Genomic DNA, 27,196 nt, shown 5'->3' with positions numbered 1-27,196 from the left:
AAGCAGGAGTGGGAACCAGGAGGTTTTCTGGCCCCAGGGGAGATGCGAGTGTGAGTGATCTAACAGAACAGCCGAGGATGTATGGATGGAAAGAAACGGGAGTTTAGGGGTGGCAGAGCGACAGCCAGAATGCTAAAGCGTTTTGACAGTTCGGTGGATGTTTTAAATGGCATTTGAATCTGAACACACATGTTTAGCTCAGGGGCTAATGATGCAGCACAAGGACAATGGGGTTGGAAGGACTTCCCCCTGGACAGCTCAGCCTCCTGGTCCTCCTGAGGGCAGGACTAGCTTCAGGGTACCAAGTCAGGATGCTGGACCCCAGGGCTGTCACAGCGAGCACCTGGGTTTCAGCAGAGCACCTGGATTTCAGCAAGGCCAGGACACGGAGCACAAAAGCACTCAGCAAAACAGTGGCATCTGCAAAGACACAGGCAGCAACCATTATGCGCAAGTCAGCCCAGGTACCTTGTCACTGGGGTTGTAATAAAGGAGTGAGTGGGTGTGTTCGTCAGCTATAAAAAACTATAACGAAACTATAACGAAACACGGTAGATAATGAATTTGTCAAGAGAACAGGTTTATTTTGGCTCTAGTTTTAGAGGTTCTGTCCGTGGTCAATTGTCTGTTGCTTGAGGCCGTGATAAGAGCACATGGCAGAGAAAAACTACCCACATGGCACCCAAAGAGGAAAAAGAAGTCCCACAGTCCCCTTCAAGGACATACTTCTATTAACCAAAGAATCTCCCTCTGGCCTACACTCCCCAGTAGCACCACCATGGACCCTCAGGATCATTCTAGATCTAAACTACAAGAGTGGGGTCCAAGGAAGCCATGGAGGGGTAGTGGATCACAGGGTGGCAATAGTGGGCAGTGGCCTCTGGACAGGGCAGGGGTCCTCATGGGGGGCAGCCCAGGCCACCTCATTTTCTTCCAGCCTCTGATCTCTGGCCAGTGTCCCCCCACCTTGGTGGCACCTCACTAGAAGACCTCTGGCCACCACTATGATCCACTCGACCAGCCTCACTGAACGCAGCAGTGTGGAGAAAGGCTGGGGGCAGACCTCTGGCAGGTGAGCCCTCGGCAGGTGAGCGGGGCTGGCCTGCAGTGGGCGAGGCCTCCAGAAGAGATGGGAGGAGCCCATGAAGATGGCCCTCCAGTCAGGCTGAGGGCAGCTGGAGACACAGGTCAGCTGTCAGAGCAGGGGCGTCCCTGGAGCTCAAGGAGGCTGACCCCACTTAGGGGAGGTGGCCAGGACCTGTGTTGAGCCTTGGGGGCACCCCTCGGGCACAGGCACCAAGTGGTTTCTGGGAAACATCCTGGAGTGGGAGGGGCGCTCTTTCTTGTCCGGTTCTCTGTGGGAACTGTGGAGGAAAGAGTCAAGAAGGGAGTATTTAAAGAAAACTCGAGAATCATCAGTGTAACGGCCCCTGGGACAGGCTGCCCTTGCCAGTCAACGGGCCAGTTCCCACCACTCCACTTTAGCAGCAGACCAGCTCTCTGATCTTGGCCGAGATGATCCTCCTGTGACCCAGGAGTCAAGTACAGGCACGGTTCTCCAGGCTGGGAACAGACCCCAGATTTGCACGAGGCTGCAGAGGAGCTGACCCTGGGGTGTGGACGCGGCTCTGTGGCCCCTGGCTGCCGGCTTTCAGCTGATTTTAACCATTTGGGTCATTTTTATGCCTTCTGAGAAAGCTCCATCTTCCCAGCACCTAAATCTGTCACCACATTTTATGAGAATTGACTCAAGATGTAATTTTAGCCCAGGAAATTGAACACTATTTGCATCAACCCCTGCCAGGGCCTTAGGCGTGTCCTGGGGAAGGCAGAGTGGCCGGGCAAGAAGAGGGTCCAAGGAACACTCACTAGGAAGAGGGACATAAGAGGGAGCCCCTGTAGGTTCTCCATGTGACAGTGGGGTGGTGACTCCTGCCCCTCCTTCGCCAGGTGGCTGTCCTGGCTGAGGACCCCTTGGGAAGGAGGGGATGGGAATCATGGGATCTTGGGTGTCCGGCTGATGGCTGCACACTGCCTGCAGTGCCTGTGGCGCCCACTGACACATCCACCGTCCCTGCCAGAGCAGTGAGTGTACCTGTGAGCAATCCTGGCTTGTTTAACAGTCTGACCTCGGGGCTGGGATACAGCTCAGTTGGTTGAGTGCTCCCTGCACGAGGCCCTGGGCTCAATCCCCAGCACCTCAAAAACAAAACACAGTTGAGCTTCAGCTGGGAGTCATGCTTCACTTCTAAGCACTCGAAAGGCACTTCCTCCTACATAGGCCTTTGGTGGGAAGTCCAATGTCAAGGCATCCGTAGATGCGTGAGTGATGAGATCTGCTCCTCACGTGGTAGAAAGGACAGTGGGCTCCCTGGGGCCTCTTGTAAGAGCACCAGTCCCATTCACTAGAGCGCCACCCACGCCATGTTATTTTTATCAGTCCCATTACACAGAGAAGGAAACGGAGGGTTTTTGTTTGTTAGTTTTGCGTGAATGTGATGTTGGGGATTGAACCCAGGGCCTTGTGCTTGTGAGGCAAGCACTCTACCAACTCAGCCAGAAACTGAGGTTCTTTATATCATTGTCTCCTGTCTCTTTACCAACCTGGGCATTCTGCCTGGAGCACGTGCCTGTCAATGTTCTTTCCAAAGTGTGTGTCCTGCACGGTCCCCTTCTCTAGCCCAGAGCATCTTGGGCTGGCTCCCTCCTCACCCAGAGTGAGCTACACAGTTGCGATTCTCCCTTCTGGGGGCTGTGCATTCATTCTGTGGGTCTGTTTCTAAGCATTACAGGTGCTCTTCAACTTACAACAGGATCACACCCCATTGTACATAGAAAATATTGTAAAATGAAAATGCTTTGGCCAGGCGCGGTGGCACATGCCTATAATCCCAGCAGCTCAGGAGGCTGAGGTAGGAGGATTACAAGTTCAAAGCCAGCCTCAGCCATTTAGTGAGGCCCTAAGCAACTTAGTGAGACCCTGTCTCAAAAAATAAAAAGGGTTGGGGATGTGGCTCAGTGGTTAAGCACCCCTGGGTTCTGTCCCTGGTACCAAGGGGGTGGGTGGGAATGCTTTCAATACACCTTATCTACGGAACGTCTGGCTTAGCAACACAGTACAATGTGGCGTCTCCTTTGTTCATCCTGTCAATCATCTGGCTGACTGGGAGCTGTGGCTGCTGCCTCTGCCCCTACCCAGGAGAGTCTTCTGCCAGGTAGCACTAGCTCAGGAAAAGATCGAAATCCAAAATGTGAAGTGGTTTTCTCCTGAATGCCTCTCATTTCTGCACCATCATAAAGTAGGAAAATTGTAAATCAAACTGTCACCTGAAAAGTGTATGAAGGAGAAGGGGACCGCAACTCAGCCCTGGCAGTTCGTTCTTGAGTTATACCACAGAAAGGAATTTCAGAATGTGTCAAAAGAGACACAAAGAGCCGAGTGCGATGGTGCACCCCTATAATCCCAGCGACTGGGGAGGCTGAAACAGGAAGATGGCAAGTTCAAAGCCAGCCTCAGCAAAAGCGAGGTGCTAGCAACTCAGCAAGACCCTGTCTCTAAATAATAAAATACAAAATAGGGCTGGGTGTGTGGCTCAGTGGCCAAGTGCCCCTGAGTTCAATCCCTGGTATCCCCCCACCCGAAAAAAAGAGAGACACAAGATTTATTTAGGAAGCAATGAGATTTACTTTTTTTTTTTTTTTTTACATGCTAGGGAAGGAACCCAGGGCCTAAGCACATGCTAGGCAAGCACACGCCCACTGAGCCACATCCCCAGCCCTGAGCAAGGAAATGTATTCAGGAAAGCAGACAATAGGGAAGGGTACACACTCCAGGGAGAAGGCGAGCTGGCACTTGACAAGAGACACTATTGGGGGTCTTGGCCTTTTTTTTCCCCAATATTTTTAGTTGTAGATGGACACAATACCTTTATTTCCCTGCTTTAATAAAGAACTGTTTTCTTCTTTAAAAAATTAATTTTAATTTGTTATATATGACAGTAGAATGCATTTCAAATCATAGTACACATAAAGAGTACAATATTCCATGTCTCTGGTTGAGTCACACCATTCGTGTCTTCATACATGGTACTTAGGTAATGATATCCATTTCATTCCACCGACGGTCCTACCCCCTGGACACAATACCTTTTATTTTATTTATTTATCTTTATATGGTGCCAGTTCCTTACATGTGCCAAGCAAGTGCTCACCACCGAGCTACAGCCCAGCCCTTGGTCTTTCTTCTAAAGGAAACTGTAACTAGTGGACATGAGAAGCCCATGGGTGACCGCAGCCTGTGAGCTCAGTTCTCCTAACCCTGGAGCACAGGGTGCTCAGGGTGGTCTGTTCTCTTGAGGATGTCTAGGCTGACGTCCCCCACCCAGTAATGTTCTGAGTGTATCCACGTCATCAGCCTCTAATAGTATGTGTCCCTTGGCTTCACCTAGTCTAAAGAAAATATGTGTCGGGGCTGGGGATGTGGCTCAAGTGGTAGCGCACTTGCCTAGCATGCGTGAGGCACTAGGTTCGATTCTCAGCACCACATAAAAATTAAATAAAGATATGTGCCCACTTACAATTAAAAAATAAATATTTAAAAAAAAAAAGAAAATATGTGGTGCCAGATGAGGTAGTGCAGGCCTGGAATTCCAGCAGGTCGGGAGACTGAGGCAGGGGGATCACAGGTTTGAGGCCAGCCTGGACAATTTGGTAGGACCTTCAAAGACTACTTAGGGAGATCCTGGGTCAAAATAAATAATAAAAAGGGCTGGCGATACGGCTCAGCTGTCGAGCACCTCTGGGTTCAATCCCTGGTCCCACCTGGAAAGAAAAGAAAGAAGTTGCATAAGCTACCGACGCAGCAGGCGTCAGCCAGACTAGAAGATTCCTGGTCTTTTAAGAACCAGGAATCTTAGAGGAAAACAGGCCCGGGGAGTCAGAGTGAGGTGCTCACGGAGCGCTTAGGTCCACACTTATAAAGCCTTTCTCCTTTCCTGTCTTTTTCCTATTCTATTTCTTCTACCTCAAAATGGTTGAGTCAGGGGCCGTGTCTCCATCTTGTATTCCTCTGACCTTTTTGGTGACTCTGGTTTCCTTCTCTGGTGACTTGCTGTCCACATGGGTCCCCCAGCTCAGACCAGGAGGGAGTTTCTGCACCTCGACATGTGATTTTGCCTGGATCTCCAACCTGTGTTCTTTATTGAACTCTGTCTTTTGTTGCCGTTTAGGGAGATCACGTGGGGTTACAGTTGTGGGGGGGTGCACCTGGGCTCTGCCCGCTGGTCCTGGGTCAGCAGTGGTCATCCAGAATGGGAGGTGAGCGGGATGGAGACTTTCCCCAGGGGGTTTTTGCTTGTTTGTTTGCAGAGCTGGGAGGGAACTCTCACCTGTGCTGGGCAAGCACTGTGCTCCAGGGCTGCATCCCAGCTGCTTTTCCCTGGTTAGCATCAGTTCTCTAGCTGTCCTTTGCTGTAGGCTGGTTGGCCACCTGGGTTCTACATACCTTTGCTATAATCCATCCCATACGTCTCCACGTGTCTTAAGAACATCAGAAACGACAGCCAAATGCCTTGTCAGATGAGACCCTGAACTTGACATCCAAAGCCCTGGGTTCCCATCTCAGCTCTGGGGTTTACTAATGGGTAAAACCTGGGTGAGGTATTTACCTTCTCCAAGGTTCAGTTTACTCATCTGTAAAATGGGGTTAGACCTTCTTGGGAGTTAGTAACTAAGGTGATGCTTTTGAAAATGCCTGGAAATGTCAGTTGCCATGTGGTATTGGTGACACAAGTGGAGTCCTGCATAGTGCCAACCATAAGTCTGGTGGGGAGGGTGTTCCAAGTGAGGGAACAGGAAGTCCCTGGGGTAGGAACAAACTCACTGTATTTGAAGAACAAAAAGAAAGTAGTGTAGTGGAGAGGTGGGAATGAGGAAGTCAGTGGGTCACAGAAGTTCACAGGGACAGATCCTGGGTGGGGTTGCATAGGAGCCATGGGAAGAGTTTGAACACGGACCTAAGTGTGATAGGAAGCTGTTCAAGGGTTTTGAACATGGGATTGATGCCGCCTAGTTTATGTTTCATAAAGATCGTTCTGGTTTCTCTGAGCAGAGTGGACTATAGAGGAAACAGCAGAAGCAGAAAGACCATTTGCAGTTTTGTGGAGGTCCTAGAATGAGATCATGGTGGGCAAGGACATAGGGCTCTGGGTTTGTCCAACACCAAGAGTGTAAAGCTGAAATGAAATGACCCTCTGCCTGCCAGGCCACCTGCCTAATTGGGCATCCTTGGTGACCAACACAGGACCTGGCCCCAATCATGCTACATAATCTTGTTTTCTTTATTTTTGTTCCAGGGATTGAACCCAGGGGTGCTGAACCACTGAGCCACATCCCCAGCCCTCCCCCTCCTTTTTAAAAAAATCTTTACTTTTGAGACAGGGTCTCACTGAGTTGCTTAGGGCCTTGCTAAGTTGTTGAGGTTGGCTTTGATCTTGTGATCCTCCGGCCTCGGCCTCCCAGTGTGCACCACCACACCTGGCATGCTACCTTAGCCTCACTGAAAGATTTAAAGGAATAAACGGACCATCGTTATTGCCGAAGCACAAAGCAGGGGACAGGCCTGAGAGTCAGACTCCAAGGCACGCTTGGGGTTGGCTTTCTGGACTCTCTCCTTTTTGCAGTGTCTGCAAAGAGAGGTCCCTTGTGAGCTGTGGGTCCCTTAGGAAGCCTTTGATCTCATCATACAACTGGATTTTCAGAGCTTTGACCCTTGTCTTCAGGAGCAGGCAGCCCAGGACCAAGGTTTTGTTTGGAGGACTAGATGGACACCTCACAGCCTTAGGGTCAGGATGTTAGATCTTTTTGGCACAGTGAGACACTGTCACGGATGTCCCTTCACATCCTCTCTCTGCCACTTCCCTTAACCTCTCTGGAGCCTCAGTTTCTTCCCTGGGTATAACGCTGGCTCACCCACAGACTCCCTTAGCACAGGCCCAACTGGGCTCCATACTTGGGAATATTGTTAGCACTGTACAGGGCCATCAAACAGAGCCGCCAAGAGACTCTGGCCCCTTTCCTGCCTTAAGTGAAAGGATGACTGACACCGGACTCCACTGTACAGCATCCACATCGGCCACACCCCCATTTTCTTCCCTGGTCCTAACCACACTGCAGATGAGGGACAAGTGGCGTGGAGTGGTCCTTGCTTCGCCTAGGAAATCAGCTAGAGAGTGGCAGAGCCAGGGAGCGAATGTGGTGTTGAGTCCCGAGCCCCGCCCAGGCCACTACTTGCCAAAGAGGGCTTTCCTGTCCCCTTGAGAACCTATGGGTGGCCCCTGCCTCCTCTTCCCACCTGGACCTGAGGTATCCATTATTTCCGTGCAGTACATGAGATGGGAGCCCAGGGTTCCATTTGAAGAAGGAAGTTTGCTTTTCTGGGACCCCGAGGTTCTAGGCCAGGTCCCTTGGTGTCTGATAAGTCTCTGTACCCTTTGGTATCAGTGTCCAGATGCAGTCACAGAGTGGTGGGGCTGCTGAGAGTTGGCTCCAAAGTCAGGTTTAGCACAGGAGCCACCCTTGGGGGTGGGGAGTGATCTTGGGATTCAGTGAGCTACTTCCCCTAAAGAGCCTGGCACACAGAAAAGGCTCCATAAGGCTCTACCAGAAGCCCCTGGTGAGGAAGCAGAGCTTACCTGGAGGAAGGAAGAGCTGACGGTGTTGGATGTTTAGATCTCCAGTTGCCATTCGGTAGGAGTCATAGATATCTTGGGGTGAGCTGGAGGCTGTAGGGTCCCTGAGGCCCTTACAGGGGGCTCAGCTGCTTTCAGGGTAGGACTTGCTCAGGCCCCTCCTGCTCCTCATGGTCAGGGGCCAGGGCAGGGTGGAGTGGGTTTTTTGGGTGGATATCAGGGATTGAACTCAGGGACACTTGACCACTGAGCTCCATCCCCAGCCCTATTTTGTGTTTTATTTAGAGACAGGGTCTCACTGAGTTGTTGCTTAGGGCCTCCCTAAGTTGCTGAGGCTGGCTTTGAACTCGAGATCTTCCTGCCTCAGCCTCAGAGTAGCTGGGATAACAGGCGTGGCCACTGTGCCTGGCGGTGGTAGAGTGTTTTGCTGGCAGCTTGGCAGCCAAGCTCATTGGAAAAAGGGCTATTCCCCTAGGAGCGGGGACCGCTTAACAGATTATCTGCAACAATAGCTAATTAGGAACAAAGCTTTTGGGCAGGAAGTCTTTCATTATAAGCTTGGTCAAGTTTCATAGGCTGCACTTGGGGCTAGAGACTGGCCTTCTCTGTCCAGGTCTGAGAACCCCGTAGGCCTTTGGAACCTGGGTATTCTCATTCACTCAGCACCCCTCCCCGCATCCTTCCTCACTAGAGGAATGAATCATGCAGAAAGTGGCCTGGGAGGTGACCAGGCCCTGGAAACAGAGTGCCCAGGATATCGCGTCTCACTGAGGGGCTGAGGCAGACCTCTTCCTCCTATGGGCCTGGTTTTCCTAGCTGTAGGAGGAGGGTGTGGCCCCAGAATTCTGGACTCCTGTGAAAGAAACTGGAGACCTTTCCAGACCAAGATGGTGGCAGGCCTGTCGTGAAACCAGACCCTGAGCCCTCCCCCACCCCCCAGATCCCAGGCCAATCTCCTCCCCAGTTACTAGGCTCATGCCTGCTCCCAGTTCCCAGGGCCGACCTTGGAAAGCACATCCCTTTCCTGTTTCTGTTGGAGTCACAGATAACTCTGGCCTCTAATTTTAATCCGGTGAACATGACTCATGAGGGCCGGGGCTGGGCTCTGCAGCCAGGCTTTAGAATCCCAGTGAAGGAGCCGTCAATCATGTGTGGAAATTAATGGGGGAGCTTGGGCTGGGGAAGAGGGAGCAGCCTGGGAGGTAGGGCCGTCTGTCAGCTCTGGCCTCCTTCGGTCCCAGCCAGCGCAGCCACCAGGGGCTTGGCAGCTGGGGGATGGCTCAGCAGTTCCCTCCAGCTGTAATTTGTAAAAAGGCAAGAGCTGCCTAAATCTGGGGCCATTAAGATGGCTCAGAGCCACCTACTCATTAGTGAGGCAGGGGGCCCAGGCGAGCACCACAGGACACTGTGCCTGTCACTCCTGGGAGCCTTGGTCCTCCCTCCCCCATCTGCTGGGTGCAGGGCCCTTGTGGCCTCCTGGAGCTCTGTTCCTTATCTGTAAGGTGGGGATGACGGCATTGTCATCTCCACGGGGTCACTGAGGGGATTACATGAGATCATGGATGTGTAGAAGTATTTTGAAGATGAGAAGAAGTCACGATACAAAGCGGAAGGAGGGGGAGGACTTGGTGAAAGAAAGAAACCCGAGGGAGGGGGCGGTGACAGGCTTCTGGAGAACTAGGGCGCTGCTTGGGCTCAGAGCCCCTCCGACCTGGGCTCTGTCACGCCTGTTTCCCAATTAGCCATGTGACCTTCGGAGGAACCCCCCCACCTTGCCCTCCCTGCCTCTGATTTCTCACTGGGTAAGAGAGAATTTGGATCCTTCCAGCTCCAGATCTGGCTCAGTGGTAAAGCACCCCTGGGTTCATGCCCCAGCACCAAAATAAATAAATTAATAGAAATTTTAAAAGGGCCAGGATCAGCTCAGTGGTAGAGTGCTCGCCTGGCATGCACAAGCCCTGGGTCCCATTCCCAGTACTGAAAACCAAAATAAAACCCGGAGTGGAATCACTAATTCACAGAGCACATTGGATGTCCCACATGCTATCTTCTGAGAGTAGCATGTAAATAAAATCATTTAAGCCTCAACAACCAACCCTACAATGTATGGATAAATTTTTATTCCCACTAACAGAAGGGGAAACTGAGGCACAGATAGGTGAAGGGACTTGGCTGAAGTCACACAACCCGTGAGGAAGTCCCCACGCTGTGAAGGACTTCACTTTACTACTTCCTGTGGGAGACCCTCAGATCTGCCTTCAAAGCCAGAATCGGTGTTTTTTAAAGCTTTTTGAAGTCTTGCTTTCTCTTTGAGAAACTGATCAAAAACTTCTCTTCCCGGAAAATGCAAGCATGCACTGACCCTGCATTCAGTTTCAGTGTGTCACAAACCTGCCTAAAGCCCAGGTTTAGAGCCTCGAACCCCGACTCTCATTGCAGTTGTCCTTCCCTGCCTGGTCCTCACTCCGGCCCTGTGTGCATGGGGCCAGGGGGGCCATTCTCTATGCAGTGAAGGAGGCTGGTTGGCCCCTGGGGCCCTGGTCCCTGAACATCTCCTCTGAGGCCCTTAGAGACAGGCCCTTAGGTGGGACAGCAATGCTGAGACCCTGCATCCCAGAGGCCTGTCATGGGACCTTGGTTTCGTGGCTGCGTCAGTGGGAACCCTGTACTTTCTTGGTGACATGAATATTATATGGTAGATCTGAGCGGAAGGGGCGGGAGGCAGCCCTTGGTTTATGTTCAGGTGAGTTGGAAACTGTGTGTGTGGTTGTGTTCGTGCGAGAGGAGACCTGTCAGAGTTGCAGCAAGAAAGAGGGTTCTCAGATGGCTTAACTGGGGGGACTTTAAGAAAGCGATCACATTCAAAGGCATGCATGAGGTTGGGGACAACAAGGACAGTGCAGCACCTGGGATCTAGCAATGGCAGGACACCTAGCAGGGACAATGGCTAGCAGGGACAGTGGAGGAGGTGGTGCTGCTCTCATGGGTGGGAGGGAGGGGCTGCCCATGAACCACTGTGCTGGGCCAGCAGGAGTGGGGAGCAACCCCCAGTCTCCTCCCAACTCCCATGTGCCAGTACCCCCAGTGGCCAAGCCCACTAGAGGTCACTGAGCAGGCACAGCAGGGCCGTGCTGCTCAAGTGAGGCCAGAACCCTCTGCGTGGAGCAGGGCAAAGCGGAGGCCAGGCCGGGTGGGGTACCACAGCTGCTGCCTCACCTGGGTCTGATCACTAGCCCTGCCACTCCTCCCTGGCAGAGGCCCTGGTCATGACAGAGGCCTCCTGGACTTGGAGGGGGGTGTGGGGCAGACCTTGCCTGCCTGGCCTGGATTGTCATGTCAGCCCTGCTCCTGTCCTAAGGGCAGCACATCCTGACAGCCGCCCACCTGCCCCCATAAATTCCAGCTCTTTGGTGGAGCCGAGCCCCAGGGAGCTACTTAATTCAGTTCCCCAAGGAAGTGTAAAGTCAGCCTCCTTTTGCAGGGTCTCGCTGGAAGGGCTGATGTGTGATGAAGGCTGCTTCCCTGGTATTCAGGGGCTTAGTCAGAGGCCGTGGGAGCCCCTGGGAGCCATCAGAAGCTTTCCCACTGGGTTTTGTTGCCGATGACAAGAGGCAGGACTTTCAGAGAGTAAACGCCCTCCTTTCCTGGCCTCCCTCTCACTGTGTTGTATCCTTGCTGGAGTCAGGGAGGCCCCCCTCCCCATTTCCACCCTGCAGCCCACCTGGGCCACACAGCTGCCACCTTCCCTGACCATTCCCTAGGGTCAGCACCAGGGGAGCAGGCAGAGCTCTGGCTTCCCTCAGCCTCTGTCCATCAGAACTCCGGGGCTTACCTGGTGTCTGGAAGCCTGCACCCCCCCACTGTGAGCCATGTGAACCCCACACCCCATCCTCAGATCCGGGAGCTAAAATAGGGGTTATTCTGAATGGACCAGAGTGATGGGCAGGCCTTCAGGGAGCTGGGAGGTGAGCAGGGCTGGCTGGGCTCCAGCTTCCCCTGGTGAGAAGCAGGCCCCCTGCCTTCTTCCCAAGCAGGATTTGGCACCCAGCAGTTAGATTGCAAGTCTTCCTGTGGGTCCCACCGCTGGGTGCTAATACCTCATCTCTCCAAGTCCCTTTCGGCTTGAAAACTCTAATTCTATGTGGAACAAGATATACAGCCAAATTGATTTTTTTTTTCTTCCTTAACATCAGTTCAGTTGTGCTCTTGCCATCATTAATAGGTCCTGACAGGGACCTGGAGGCTTCTTGGATTTTTAAAATCCAAGTTTTAGCATTTTTTCCCCTTTGTTATTAGTCCAAGTAATGAAGACCATAAAACACCTTCAGCCGGTCCCTGGGTGGTGGACTGAGCAGTTGTTTGTAAGGTGCATAAGTTAATTACCTCCGAGTCCAGGCCCTGCCCACCCTGGCTCCCCCTCTGCCTGCTCTAGGAGCTGTTCCGGGGGGGGGCCTCCCCACCCCTCCCCTCCTGTTTCCAGGGGAACTCCATTTTCTTCTCAGGCAGAGATCAATCTCCAGGGAATTCCCCTCTGCTGAAGCTTCAAGTGCCATTTAAAAAGCCACTTCCCTCCGTCGTCATCTTCTCTAATGGTGTTTTCCTGAAGTCTGTGCTGGGCTGGGCTGGCTGGGCTGGGGGCTGCAGAGGGCATGAGGTCTCAATCCTAGCAGGCAGAGGTCTCCTGCAGGGGGAGGAGGAGGAGGTAGTGCCTTGAGGAGGGGGCAGGGCTGTTCCTTAAGGGAAGATTCTCTGAAACCTGAGTATTTACCTAGAACTTTCCGTGGGAAAGCCATTAGAAGGATTTTTCCTTTTGTTTGAAGACTGTTGGAAGAAGGTATGAAGAATCCAAGGCTGGCGCAGTGGCCTGTAATCCCAGCGATTTGGGAGATTGAGGCAGGAGGATCACAAGTTCAAGGCCAGCCTGGGCAACTTCGAGAGACCCTGCCTCAAAATAAAATATAAAAAGGGCTGGGGATATAGCTCAGTGGTAGAATGATTCTGGGTTCAATCCCCTGTACAAGGAAGGAATAAAAAAGAGAGAGACAGCAGGAGAGGAGAATACAGGATCAGGGGGACAAAGGCTACAACTTTGTAAGATTTCTGCGGAATTTAGGGGGAGTATGTTAGTCAGCTGTGACCAAAAAAATAAAAAAACAATACCTGACAGGAACAACTTAGAGGAGGAAACATGTATTTGGGGCTCATGGTTTCAGAGGTTCAGTTCATGGCTGGTCAGCTCCATTGCTTTGGGCCTGGGATGAGGCAGAGCATTGCGCGATGCCAGGAAGGGCCTGGAGGGGGAGCTGCTGAGCTCAGGAGAGCTGGTGGGGCAGTGGGGAGAGGGGGAGCAAGTTAGAGGGAAAAGAAGAAGGAAGAGGAGGAGAGGGAGGGGCAGAAGAAAGAGCTGCTGGGGACAAAATATAATTCCCAAGGAAACAAACCCTAGCAGCCTACTCCCACAGCCACACCCCATTTGCCTACTCAGTAATCCATTCTGATTATTAATCCATCAAAAATGGATTAATCCACTGATTAGGGCAGCACTCTGATAATCATTTCACCCCTGAACATTCCTCATTGCCTAACACATGAGCTTTTCCAGAGACACCTCGTATCCAGACCATAACAGGGGTGAGATGTCCTCCCCGATGCCTTGCACCCTGTAGCCCATCTATAAATGCTTGCGAAGTAAACCTCATCCTTATTTGCTTTTCATCATGTTTGATGACTCCTTGTAGTTGGAAGAAGTAAAAATATAATGGGCTTTGGTGGGTCTAACTGGGTGAACTTGGGCAAGTTACTTAACCTCACGAATTCTGCATTTCCTCACTTGTATAATAAGTAATAGCTGTTGGGATTTTTGAAAGGATTGAATCAAATAACCTGATGCACCTGATGTAGTGAGCATTCAGTAGGGGCTCCGTAGATGCTAGTTTCCTTCCGACTCTTGCTGCATTCTTGCTCATTAGTGGTTCACAACTACATCTGCTCACTGGAATCATCTAGGGAACTTTATAGAAGCACAGTTGTTTGAGCCCCTCCAGTTGAGATTCACATTTCATTGGTCTGTGTTGAGGCTTGAGCATAGGTATTTTTAGTTTGTTTATTTATTTTGGTCCCAGGGATTGAACCCAGTTGCTCTTAACCACTGAGCCACATCCCCAACCCTCTTTATATTTTATTTAGAGCCAGGGTCTTGCTAAGTTGCTAGGGCCTCACTGAGTTGCTGTGAGAGGCTCTGAACTCGAGATCTTCCTGCCTCAGCTCCTGAGGCGTTGGGATTACAGGTGTGCACCACCACACCTGGCTGGGCATAGATTTTTTTTAAAAAAGCACCTGTTAAAAGATGTCTTTTTTAAAAAGATAAAATCTGACTCCCATGCAAACATAAAATGAACACATGACAAAGAGTTATTGGGGCTGGGGATGTGGCTCAAGCGGTAGCGTGCTCGCCTGGCATGTGTGTGGCCCGGGTTCGATCCTCAGCACCACATACAAACAAAGACGTTGTGTCTGCCGAAAACAAAAATAAATATTGAAAAATTCTCTCTCTCTCTCTCTGTTAAAAAAAAAGAGTTATTAAACTTGTTAATTAATGAGGAAACCAGTAAGATCTTACAACCCGTTGAAATAAACCACACACACACACACACACATATAGGCAAGCAGGAATTCTGAAATCAATTTACAAATAGATCAGATCTGTCCATATCTACAGGATGATAACCAATAGCATTCCACTGTGCAAAACGCACTTGTGTTCACTTGACAAGAATCACTTTGTCCATGTTAGAGCTTTGCAGAATAGCTCAAGGATGGAATTGGATTCCTGGAGTAGTGTGTTAGGAAGGACACTTGCTCTCTGCTTTTTTGTCCATTTCTGTGTCTTTCACGCTTTCCCAGGAACTCCAATATACAGTCAAGGGTGAGGACCCCGCCGTATACCTTCCTGTGTAGCTCTTTGGTCATGGTCATCATGCTAGGTTCAGGTTAATGTTGTAGCTATTTGGTTTATGAGTTGTCCCACCTTGATAGAGAATTCTTCAGGTACAGGGTTCACATTCCATTTAATTGTGTACCAAGCACACCACCTGGCCTACGATAAATGCTTAAAAACTGTCATACAAGAATTGAATTGAATTGAATGATCACTAGGAACTAAGTAGGACAAGCTGTATTATTCTCCACTTTCTGATGAAGAAACTGGTTCTGAAAAGCTCTGATCAGTTCATACAATTAGATTGTGAAATTAAGTCTTGAAGCCATTCATCCATTTCCCCATTCAAACTTAATCCATTCCCTAGTTCATGTGTGCCTGCTAAGGGCCAGTCCTGGAGCCCCGTGAGCAAAAGTAACGTCGAGGAGGGGAGGGAAGAATAGAAGTTCACTGGATTAGACAGAGGGGAATGAAGGGAAGGGAGGGGGAAAGGGTATAGGAAAGACAGTAGAATGAATCGGACAGAACTGTCCTGTGTTCATATATGAATACCGGACCAGTGTGACTCCACATCATGTACAGCCACAGGAATGGAATCCTAGCCCTGCGCAGTGGCGCATGCCTGTAATTCTAGCTCCTTGGGAGGCTGAGGCAGGAGGATCACAAGTTCAAAGCCAGCCTCAGCAAAAGCAAGGTGCTAAGCAACTCGGTGAGACCTTGTCTCTAAGTAAAATAATAGGGCTGGGGATGTGGCTCAGTGGTCGAGTGCCCCTGAGTTCAATCCCTGGTACCTTCGCGCCCCCCCACAAAAAAAAAAGAATGGGATCCTAATTAGAACAAATTATACTCCATGTTGTATAATATGTCAAAATTCATATATATTTAAAAAGAACTCAGCTGGGCATGGTGGCGCATGCCTATAATCCCAGTGGGTCAGGAGGCTGAGACAGGAGAATCACGAGTTCAAAGCCAGTCTCAGCAAAAGCAAGGTGCTAACCAACTCAGTGAGACCTGTCTCTAAATAAAACACAAGGGCAGGGATGTGGCTCAGTGGTTGAATGCCCCTGAGTTCAATCCCCGGTACCAAACAACAACAATAAAAAGAAGTAGCAGCCAACCCTTGCCCTCCCACCATATATCTGGTACCACCTGACCTTGAGGGTGTAGGCCTGAGCCTGGCTTGTGCCTTGAGGTCAGCAATTCTTAGCCTTATGACCCTGACAAGTCACTTAACTTTTCTGTCTTACCTTTGCTCATCACAAAGATGGGGGAGCCTCCCACCTGAAGCGGAGCATTGTACGTGTGCAGTAAACATTGACTTTTGTCACCCAGAAGCAAGCGGTGACTCTGGATTAGATACAGTGTTGGGTCATGGGCTGCAAAGACGATGAGAACTTGGATTCTACTGCTGCCTGAGCAGCTCACAGACTGGTTGGGTATAAAGAGCCTCCGCAGGTCATCATCAGGCAGTGTGGAGTGCAGAGTGAGAGATTCTCAGAGAAACGCTGGCGGCTTGGGGCTGGGAGCAGGACTTTCAGGGAGCCAAGGCCCGAGCATCAGGAACTGGCCTGTGTGGGGGACCCAAGAGGCAGAGAGGCCGGGACAGAAGAGAGATGCCTCAGATGGCGTTGACTGGAATGAGAGGTGGGTTCAGCGAGGACTGAGGGACAGGAAGGCTTCTCTGCTGACCCCACACTGCCTTGAGAGGGAGGTTCCTTTTATGGGTATCTAACTTAATCCAGGGCAGAAGGGGACACTCAGGGGAAGTTCCACCTGCCCATGGCCACCCTGCCTGCAAGGATCCCGGGTACTGGCATTTTTCTGGACTGGAAAGCCCCCAAGAAGGGAGACAGATACTCAGGATTATTTGTTTATTGTGACAATTCTTTCCCAGTTCCAAAAGGGGAAAAAAAAAAAAAAAGCATGCTAATGTATTTAGAAAGATTAACAATCTTTTTAAAATATTTTATCTTGTACCTGCATGTTGCCTTCATTTTGAGACTCCAGGGATATTATAATGGCTAAGGCCCCTGCATTCCTAGAGCATAAAACACAGTGGCATTTGATGTTTTTTCAATTGTGAGAAAAACATACTGTAAACTTTGACATCATAACCCTTTAAGGTGTACCGTTCAGTGGTGGTGTTCAGTGGTGGTAAGTATATTCAGTGTTGTGAAGTCGGGTCTCTGGGCCTTTCTCATCCTACAAGACTGAAACTCCATACCCATCAAACACAGGTCCTTAACCTCCCACCAGGCCCCTAGGAGCACCATTCTACTCTTTTTCTATGGACTTGGCTACTTAAGAGACCTCGTATAAGTGGACTCATACCATATTTGTCCTTTGTCACTGTTTTCTTTCACTTAGAATAATGTCCTCAAGGGGCTGGGGCTGTGGCTCAGTGGTAAGAGCGCTCGCCTGGCATGTGTGAGGCACTGGGTTTGATTCTCAACACCGTATATAAATAAATGAATAAAATAAAGGTCCAGCAACATCTAAAAATAATTAAAATAAAAAAAGAATAATGTCCTCAAGTTTTATCCATGTTGTATGTGACAGGATTTTCTCCCTCTTAGGTTTAATACTCCATTGAAAGTACAGTGGTTTTATACTTTGCCTTTTAACCTCATACTCATGTTTGTTTTTGAAAACAAAGCTTGCCTAAAAAGTCCAGAGTGTCATAAGCCAGGGATGGTAGCGCACACCTGTAATCCCAGTGGCTCAGGAGGCTGAGGCAGGAGGATTGCAAGTTCAAAAGCAGCCTCAGCAACTTAGTGAGGCCCTAAGCAACCCAGTGAGACCCTGCCTCTAAATCAAATATAAAAAAAGGCTGGGGGTATGGCTCAGTGGTTAAGCACCTCTAGGTTTAATCCTTTGTATCAAAAACCAAAAACCAAAAAAACTCCAGTGTGTTGAACAGAACGCTACTTTGATGGAATTGTGGGCCTAGAATCATGCCCATTGCCCTGCTCCATAGCATGGGAAGCCTCAAGGAACAGAGAATCCAGTGGACCACAGTCTAGTCCAGCAGTTCTCCAAGTGGGTCCACAGACCAGCGGCAGCAGCATCACCTGGGGACTTTGTAAAATGCAGACTCTCAGGCCCCGCTCCAGACCTGCTAAATGGGAACCTGTGGGACTGAAGTCCATGATCTGTATTTAACAAGTCCTCAAGGTGTTTCTAATATCCAGAGATGGAGTGTGACTTGCCCAAAGCCATTTGGGGAATTTAATGGGATTCAATTATTAAGTGTCTGCTGTATGCAAAGTTCTCGAGTGTCTACTCAAGGAAATCAAGAAAATCCAATCTCTGTATAGTAAAAAAATCTATTGCCAAGTAACAAATGACCCCAGAGCATGTGGTTTAAACAAGAGGGTCAGGAATCTGGGTGCTGCTTTGCTGGGTCCTCTGGTTTGGGGTTTCTCACAAAGCTCTGGCCAAGGTATTGACTGGGACCTACCTACCTGATCACATCAAGGTGCAGCCAGACAGGCTTTGCTTCCCAGCTAGGGGGTTGGTGCAGGCTCTTGCTGGTGAGTGGACACCCCAGCTCCCCACTGGCTGTTGGCCTGAGGCCTCCCTCATTTCCTTGCTACCCCCTCTGCAGGGCAGCTCACATCACGACAGCTGGCCTCATCAAAGTGACAGAACTACCGAGGGCACCCAGGATGGAAGTCATAGTCATTTATAATTTAAACTCACAGGTGACATCCTATGACTTGTGCAATGGTCCGTTCATAGAAGTGTGTCACCACTGGGCTGGAATTGCAGCTCAGAGGTAGAGCGCTTGCCTAGCATGTGTGAGGCCCTGTGATGCTCAGCACCACATAGAAATAAGTAAATAAAATAAAGGCCTGTCAACAACTAAAAATTATTTTAAAAGAAGAAGAAGAAGAAGAAGTGTGTCACCAGGTCGTTCCATATATAAGAGAGGGGGTTACCGAAGGCGGGCATCTTTTAGGATATGGCCTCCTGCCAGCTGCTATCTCGCCTGGTGCTTACAATCAGGGCATTACATAAATACACATCTAATGTGAAATCCGTCAGAGATGTCCGGAGGTCATAGGGTGGGTTCAGGTTCATTGGAGACTCAGAGAAGTAAAACTCTGTGGTTGGAGGAATCAGAAAGGTTTCCTGAGGAGGTGGCATTAGCAATGGGCCTTGAGGAATGGGGGACATGCCACTGGCAGAGAAGGGGAGGCCAGGGAAAGGGCCTGGAGGGGGTGAAGTCAGGAGGCAGAAGGAGAAGGGCTTGCTGAGGTGTCCGCAGCCATCCAACTTGCGCAGAGCCTCAGTGGAAAGAGAATGAAGCCCCCTTGAGCTTGGAGCCCCAGTGCGGATGGTTTTGGTTGACAAGTGAAGTGCACACCTTGACTGGGAGGGGACGGGGACAGGAGCCCGCGGAGGCAGGACTGCCGGACCACAGCCCAGGGCTCCCTCCTGACCCACCAGCCGGGCTCCTGAGGCCCACGTGCATCTTGTCTTGCAGTTCGGGCGCACCGAAGTCATCGACAACACGCTCAACCCCGACTTTGTGCGCAAGTTCATCGTGGATTACTTCTTTGAGGAGAAGCAGAACCTCCGTTTTGACCTGTAAGTGGAAAGGGGAGCTCGAGCTGCGGCTGGGAGGAGGACCCAGGGCAGGGGGTAGGGCTGCAGGACCTGACGAGCAGGACCCTTTACCTGGGGAGGTGGGAGGAGCTGTTATATGGGGGGGGAGTCCAAGATTGGCAGGTTAAAAGTGACAGTTGGCTGAAGTCCATCCCCAGCCTCAACAGGACTGAGAAGGGGGGCGCAGCAGCAAGAACCAAGATACCCCTCCCCCAAAGTGTCTCAGTTGACTAGGGGAGGCATAAAAAGCTGCCTGGTTCCTGGGGGACTGTCCACTCTGGAAAGATCTTGGGGATTCCTCTAAGCTCCTCCTCTGAGTGCCCTTTCTCTCCTGGAAGCTGAGAGGTACCCACACCTCTTGCTCTGTCACAGCATGTTCTGAAGCCCATGGCAGAGAAGTCACCTGGTGACATTTTGGAACGTGCTCAGAAGCTAGGAAGGCCGGCTGGGTGCAGGCTGGATGGTTATGCCTGCCTCCTTCATGGGGGACCAGGCTCCTTCGTGAGTGGGCAGGCTGGGCAGGCCTGGGCAAGGGAAGGTCAAGGCAAGGTCAAAGGCCAGGTCTGGAGCTTCCTTTGCCTGGGAAGCTGGGGAACAGAGAGTGATGGGTGTGGTGGTTCAGCCACCTGTGAGCCAGCGGGGGTGGCAGAGCTCATCTATTTTATGTTTGCAGTTTTTAACGGGGTATAACATACAGCAGAGTGCCCCAGGGTACACTTTACCCCCGGATCAACAGCCGGCACCCATTCCTGCCCTTGCTCCTAGATATAGCCATAGTGTTGGAGGCTGTTGGGTTGGGGGAGGTGCTGATACTGCCCAGGCAGGGGTAGGCAGGATGTCCCCACCTGCTCCACCCTTTCTCTGTGTTCCTTGTAGATATGACGTTGACTCCAAGAGCCCTGATTTGTCCAAACATGTGAGTTCTGCCATAAGGACCCTGAGAGTCCATATTTCTTTTTATTTATTTTTTAGTTGGACACAATACCTTTATTTTGTGAATTTATTTTTATATGGTGCTGAGGATCGAACCCAGGGCCTTGCGCATGCTAGGCGAGCACTCTACCACTGAGCCACAACCCCAGCCCCTCATATTTCTTAAATGCCGTGTCCTGGGTTGTCCTCGGGCTTCCTTCACTGTGACGGTGTGTGTCCAGTGCTGTGTCTTGGTACTTCAGAGCCCCTCACTTCCCTGGGCCAGCCGGTGAGGGTGGTGGCCTAACTGTGACACTGATCTCTTTTGTCTCCTGGATATACAGGACTTCCTGGGCCAGGCCTTCTGCACCCTTGGAGAGATCGTGGGGTCCTCCGGAAGCCGCCTGGAGAAGCCCCTCACGTAAGTGCAGCAGGGGGTACAGCCTTCTGGGGTGCTTATCCAGCCACCGTCCAACTTCCTGCTGCCCTGCTGAGGGCTGGCTGAGGGTGGTGACACAGCCACAGGGGGCATTTGCAGGGTATAAGGAGACCCATGGGCTCTGCTCTCAAAGGGTTTCTAAGCCAGTTATCCTGGAGAGAAACCAAGTGGGGTTATTCAAGTCCCAAAGTCCCAGAAGACAGTTCTTATCCATTTTCAGTCCCATTCCTAACATTGCATGGGGGGGGAGGAACCCCAGCACCAGGAGGTAACTTGCCCAAGGCCACAGGAAGTGGGAGAGCTCTCAAATTTGAACCCAGGACTCGACTCTGCTCCCGTAGCATTTTCCTGGGATTGTTCACCACTCACTGTAGGCTAGAGCCGAGGGCGGTGAGGCCCTTCCCATCCTGCCCTGCCTCTCACGGTGTATTATGGGACTAAAGGTGCTTTAGAGGAAAGCAATTGCCCTGAGCAGGGTCTGAGATGAGGACCCAGGTTTCCCCATAGAACCTGACAGTGGTTTCAGGGACCTGCCAGGGCTAGCCAGGCAGGACAGTCACCTCTCTTGTCTCTATTTCTGAGGAAGCCCTAGGGGCAAGGCCCAGGCAAGAGCAGCCACCTGTGGACAGGAACTAGTGTCTAGGCCACAGGGCCCACTTGCTTCTGCCAAGTTCCCACTGGACACTGTCCCCTCCCTGTGGTTCATGATGTGTGTGTGTGTGTGTGTGTGTGTGTGTGTGTGTGTAGTCTCTCTCCTAGTTCCTTATCTGTGACCCCTGATAACTATGTGGTAACTTCAGGGTCCCCAGAAATCTCTGTGTTCTCAGAAAATAATGACAATAGCTATCATATATTGAGGACTGGGGAAAACTCAAGTTTGGGGAGTTCTGAAAATTAAAGTATTTGAGAACCTTTTCAAAAAAAAAAAAAGGATACAAAATTCACCCTTGCTACCCCCTGCCTTGAACGTATCCTTAACCATTTTTAATTATGATTCTTTGTTCTTTCTCTGAGAAGGAGCTCGGCTATTTTGGTGTCGACCCTGTGCTCAGTCTACCCGTCCCTGGGCCTTTGACCTTTACTGCAGTCCCTTCTGCCTACACCCCACCCCCTCCATGACTCTCCTGGCATGGCCTGGTGCCAGTGCCCAGGCGTGAGTATTTCTGTGCCCACTTGTCATCCAGGTCTGTCTCTTGTCTGCTGCCCCCTGACCACAGTTTCTGGGGTGGGCCTGAGGACAATTCTACAGGAGATGGCTTGGGAGCTGAGCCCTAAAGGACGCACAGGATGGAAAACAGAGGTTGATGGAGGTGCCGGTGGAGGACGGGGACCTTTCACCCCACTGAAGGCTCTGTGTCTAAGTTTAGTTGTCTCCATGACTAAACCTATTACCAGCTCCTGTTTACTGGGCATCTATTCTGGGCCACACACAGGGGTCAGTGTTTTGCTTATGAAATCTGTAGAGTCGGCGCTGAGTATCCATGGATTTCACATCTATGGATTCAACCAACTGCAGATGGTTGAATATTCAGGAGAAAAAGTTGTGTCTATACTGAATACATATAGATTTATTCCTTCCTTCCTTCCTTCCTTCCTTTCTCGAACCCAGACATATCCTAAGCCCTTTTTATTTTTTTTAAATTTTGGAACAGAGTCTCATTTAGTTGTCCAGGCTGACCTTGAACTTGAGATGCTCCTGCCTTCCCAGTTGCTGGGATTACATGTGTCACCACCATGCCTGGCTCCGACTACCTCTTGCCATTTTCCCCTAAACAATATCAGTATAACAACTATTTATATAGCACTTACATTGTGGCAGGTATTGCAAGTAATCGGGAGATGACTTAAAGTGCACGGGTGGATTTGTGCAAGGTGAATGCAAACATTGCACCACGTGAGGCACTTGAGCAGCCGAGGCTGTTGTTATGCAGGGGGTCCTAGAACGATTCCTTACAGACACTGAGGGACAGGCAACTCTCCTAGTTTATTGCCCTGTTGCAGTAAATGCTATAGACTGAGTGAATTAAATAATAGGAGTTTAGTTTCTCACAGTTCTGAAGCTAGAAGTCCAAGATCAAGAAGGCACAGAGTTGGTTTCTTCAGAAGCCCTGTTCCTTGGCTTGCAGATGGTTGTGTCTTCCTCTTTGTCTTCACATGGTCCCTCCATATCTGTGGCCTCCTCTCTCCTTAAAAGGACATCAGTCTTTTAAGACCCACCATATGACCTCATTTTACCCTAATTGCCTCTTTAAGGGCCCTGTCTCAGTCACATTCTGAGGTGCTGCAGGCTAAAGACTAATATATGAGTTTGTGGAGGACACAGTTCAACAACATGATCTCGGGTGATTCTTTCTCCCCATTTCACAGCCTGGGTACTGAGGTTCATGATGTAGAACAGCGATTCCCAGGCTGCAGCAGGCGTCAGGGTCTCCTGGGGCACAGGTTGTGGGCTCTGTCCCCCCCCCCCCAGAGTTTCTGACCAGCAGGTCTGGGTGGGTTATTTATGTCTGTGGGTTATTCCCAGGGGATGCTGGTGCTGCTCCTTCTGGGGCCACTTGAAGACTAACTCGTCCCGGCTTCACACCAGAGTTTGAGAACACCTCTCCTTCCCTGGTCTGTGGCTTTTGGTCCTGTTTTAATAACCTCCAGGACAGGAAATCGTCTCTAAGCATCCCAACGTCAAGTGTTCTGGCCTCTCCGGAGCAGGACACTAGGCTCATGGCTGGTGCTCTCTCCCTGTCTCCACAGGATAGGAGCCTTCAGCCTGAACTCCAGGACGGGCAAACCCATGCCAGCTGTGTCGAACGGGTAGGTCACCAGACATCTCTGGCCCTGGGGTCCTCTGACATTCAGCCCGCTGCAGAGAACATCTGAGTCGGGCCTCAGTTCTAGATCCCACTACTGTGAATTCAGCCCTGGTGAGAGACAGAGGGTCCTGGGTCCCTCTGCAGGGTCCCAAATGGAGATCCCCATTCTGTAGCCAGCCCCTCCCCCATCCAGGCCAGAGCTGGAGCATCCAGAACCCCAGTGGCTCTTGGGACTTCAGGGGCAGGTTGGAGCTCTGAGTTGGGGGCTGTCTCCAGGAATGAGCAGGCCTGGGCACTCTGCATCCCTTCCCTTCTCCCTGGCCTGTGTCCCCCACCGCCCTTCCCCTGCCTTCTCTTTACCCTCTCCCCTTCCCCTGGGTTTGGTTTCCCCTGCTGGATGCCAGCTTCCTCTTCCACCCCCAGAGCAGGCCCAGCCCATCCCCTTTCACATACGCCTGCCACCTAGGATGACCAGCTTCGCCCCCACTCCCTGCCCACCCTGACCATAGCTCTGGGCTGGCTGCCTGCAGATGTGGGTGGGGCAGAGCCCCTGAGCCTCCCCACCCCCAGCCTGGCTTCCTCCTCACACTGGTGGGGGGAGGGTGGGAGCTTTGCTGGGAGGGGCCTTTGGCAGAAGTGCCTTTGGCTGGGAGAGCAGGGCTTCCCCCGGCCTTCCTGGCCACCAAAGCGCTGCATGTGGGAAGGGACCTCCAGGGGAGCCAGGGCTGCTCCCAGCCCAGGGAGAGCAGGTGACAGTAGTTGCAAAGACAGGGGGAGGGAGAAAGTCCAGAGGGAGGGAGGGGGAGAGGAAGGCAGGCCAGGCCTGTGGGAGCAGGTTGGGGCTGGAGAGGAGGGAAAGAGAGATCAGAAATAGAAGAAGGACTCAGAGGCAAAGAGAGGAACAGATGGAGAAGCACAGGGCGGAGGAGGCTGGTGTGGGACTCTCTCCGCCTGGTCACACGAACCACGTCTTACTACTGTGGAGCACCGGACCAGCAGGCGGGCAGGGCCTGGGCAGTCAGCTCGGGTGCTCAAGTCTCGGGGACAAGCCGGCAGCACTGCACCTGCCTGGAGCAGGGGAGGCAGCAGGTGTGGCCCCTGCTCTGTCCACCCCAAGGGGAAGACCCCGGACGGCTGGTCAGCCCCCACCCCCTGGGGCCAGCTCCCTGCCTCCTCTCTTGGGAGCTGTCCTTCCAAAAGCTGGTGCTGGAAAGAGCTCCATCAGTGGTTCTCAAAGTGTGTTCCACAGACAGCGCGCTGGTGGCCCTGGGGCTGGGGGGGGGGGCAGGGCAGGATTTTACCAGCTTTGCACCATCATGAAGCAAAGGATGCAGGGAGGGAAATGATGTCCAGGGAGGTCCTGCTCGGTGCCAGGCTCTGGGTGTACATATAGTAAAATGGATGCTACAATTACACTTATTTGTGGGCAAGGAAAGAGGAAGGAGTCACACAACTGCTCACAGCCTGACCTTTTCACCTCTCCCTCCCATTAGCCCCTGACTGCACCAGGATATGCCTCCTCCCAGTATCAAGCATCAGAGTGGGATGGGCTGGTGCCTGGGGGAAGGGGCCCACCTGATAAGGGGCCCCCTGGGTGGAGCCGCTCCCTGGGATTTGCCCTCCTGGAAGGGACTCTCCACTGTGGCTGTTGTCCCTGCTGCCCAGCTCAGTGAGGAGCTGCATGGATGGCTGGAATCTCTCAACCCCAGGAGACTCCAGCCAAGAATTCCAGGGTACGCAGCCATGGGAGAGATCCACTAACACGACCCAGCCCTCCTGCCTTGCCCCCTCTTGCTGCTCTCCCTCCCATGACAAATCAGAGTGGCTCAGAGCTTGAACATTCTGGGACCCTGGGGTCAGCGGGGTGCAGGGTGGGGTGGTTAGCCCACCAGGTCTTTTGCCCACAGAAGTGGTCTTTGGATGGAAAGTTTGAGAACCACTGGTCTGGAAGCCTCTGGGTGAGTCTGGATGCTTTGGGGATCCTAGGACCGTGCGGCAGACACCAGCCTCCCTGGTGGGCTCTGGGAGCAGGGGGTGGGCAGCTCTGGAACTGAGGGCCTGGCCCCAGGAGGATGCACCAGGCCACGCTGCCACATGCATTTCAGGAGACGCTGTCTTCTCAGGGGCTCTGGGGCAGATCCACCAGACGGGGCCGGGGGGTGGACCCGATTTCTGGGGGTCAGGTTTAGCTCTGTCTTTGTCTGGCTTTCCATTCTTTCGTCTTCTCTCCCAGTGGTGTCCCTGGGAAGAAATGTGGCACCATCATCCTGTCCGCTGAGGAGCTCAGCAACTGCAGGGTGAGTGGCAGAGGGACTATGCGATGGGATCTGGTGGGGGTGGGGCAGTGACAGAGGGTAGGCGGCTTCCTTGTGACCTGGTGTCCCAGCTCCTGAGTCTGAACTGGCTGGAGCTGGAAGGTGATTCCCTTTTACCCCAGCTCAATGTGAGGCCCCGGCGGGGGGGGGGGACTGGTCAGTGGCAGAAGTGAGCCCCAAGCCCTGGTCCCCAGGCTCCCACACACCAGGGCTACTTCCAGTCCTTGTCATGTGTCCTTGAGCCAAGACTGCCCTGGCACCAGCCCTGGTGATGGAGGGGACTTTTCAGTCTTGGGCGCTTGACATTTGCCTGTCACTTTTCATTTTATCTCCGGGATAGGGTGACAGCCCTCTGTGGGGTTGGAGTTGGAGAGTGTGTGCGCGTGCACGCATGCGCGCGTGTGCACGCGCGCGCGCGTGTGTGTGTGTGTGTGTGCGTGCACGCGTGTGTGTGCATGTGTGTGTGTGAGCATGCGTGTGTGTGTGCATGCATGTGTGTGTGTGTGTATGTATGAGCATGCGTGTTGAGAAGCCAGTCTGCAGTCCCAGGCAGCCCTTATTTTGCTTCCCCTATAGAACTAGAGAGAAGCAGGAGGTGGGGACATCGAAGGGGTGGCTGAGCACCCCAAGAAGAGGCTCAGGGATCTGACGGTTAATAGTACTCATAAATATCATAATGATGATAGATATTTGTCAAGTGGTGGGGTTTTTTACATAACTTATATCTCTACTCCTGATAATAATCCTAAGAGGCGGGTACTAAAATGTCATTACTGTTTTATAGATAGGGAAATATCTAAAACATTATTCCCATTTTATCAGAGAGGCTAAGTCACCTTTTTAAGGACCATAAGAAACAGTGTCATGGGTTCTGATCCAGGTCAGCCTGATTCTAAAATCTGGGCTTGTCCTCCAAACCCAGAGGGCCACACAAGTTAACAAGGAACCGCAGGTGGGAAGTGGTGGGTTGTGGGGAGAAGAGGAGGAGGCGAGGACAGGGGCTGGAGGGCCCCTGTCATTCCAAGGCACAGCCTGGGACATCCCGGGTCAGGGCTTCCGTTGAGGCTAGGGGGGCTGAGGAGAATAAGTGAGACTTTCTGACCTCTGGACAGTGTAACTCTCCTATTGGTGCTGGGGATCGAACCCGGGGTGTTCCACCACTGAGCTGCATCCCCAGCCCTTTTTATTTTGAGACAGTGTCTCACTGAGCTGCTGAGGCTGGCCTCAAACTTGTGATCCTTCAGCTTCAGCCTCCCAAATATTACAGATGTGGGCCACTGCACCAGGCAAAACAGAAAAAAAAATGTTTTACTTATTATGAATTCATTTAAAAGTAACACATTTTCTGACTTGAGCCCAGTGGCACATGCCCATAATCCTAGCAACTTGGAGGCCCAAGGCAGAGGATCACAAGTTCTAGCCTGGGCAATGTAGTGATAACTTGTTTCAAAATAAAAAATAAATAAAAGGACTGAGAAGGTAGCTCA

The 27,196-nt window shown here is 51.6% G+C and overlaps 1 protein-coding gene across 4 annotated transcripts in view; it reads left to right on the top strand.

Moving 5' to 3' along the window:
• Positions 1 to 27,196, top strand: part of Cpne5 (copine 5) — an 89,781-nt gene that overhangs the window by 18,966 nt on the left and 43,619 nt on the right. For 2 of the 4 annotated variants that reach the window (XM_048805209.1, XM_048805212.1), the window contains 6 exons: positions 19,115 to 19,218; positions 20,113 to 20,152; positions 20,493 to 20,569; positions 23,336 to 23,395; positions 25,302 to 25,352; positions 25,628 to 25,691. In XM_048805209.1, coding sequence (XP_048661166.1) covers positions 19,115 to 19,218; positions 20,113 to 20,152; positions 20,493 to 20,569; positions 23,336 to 23,395; positions 25,302 to 25,352; positions 25,628 to 25,691 — 396 coding nt within the window. The remainder of the gene's footprint in view (positions 1 to 19,114; positions 19,219 to 20,112; positions 20,153 to 20,492; positions 20,570 to 23,335; positions 23,396 to 25,301; positions 25,353 to 25,627; positions 25,692 to 27,196) is intronic. The other 2 variants (XM_048805210.1, XM_048805211.1) reach the window with 2 other exon arrangements.

Source organism: Marmota marmota, unplaced genomic scaffold (genome assembly GCF_001458135.2).
Source record: "Marmota marmota marmota unplaced genomic scaffold, marMar, whole genome shotgun sequence".
In the NCBI taxonomy this organism is placed as follows: Eukaryota; Metazoa; Chordata; class Mammalia; order Rodentia; family Sciuridae; genus Marmota; species Marmota marmota.
This window is presented reverse-complemented; position numbering and strand designations above follow the sequence as displayed.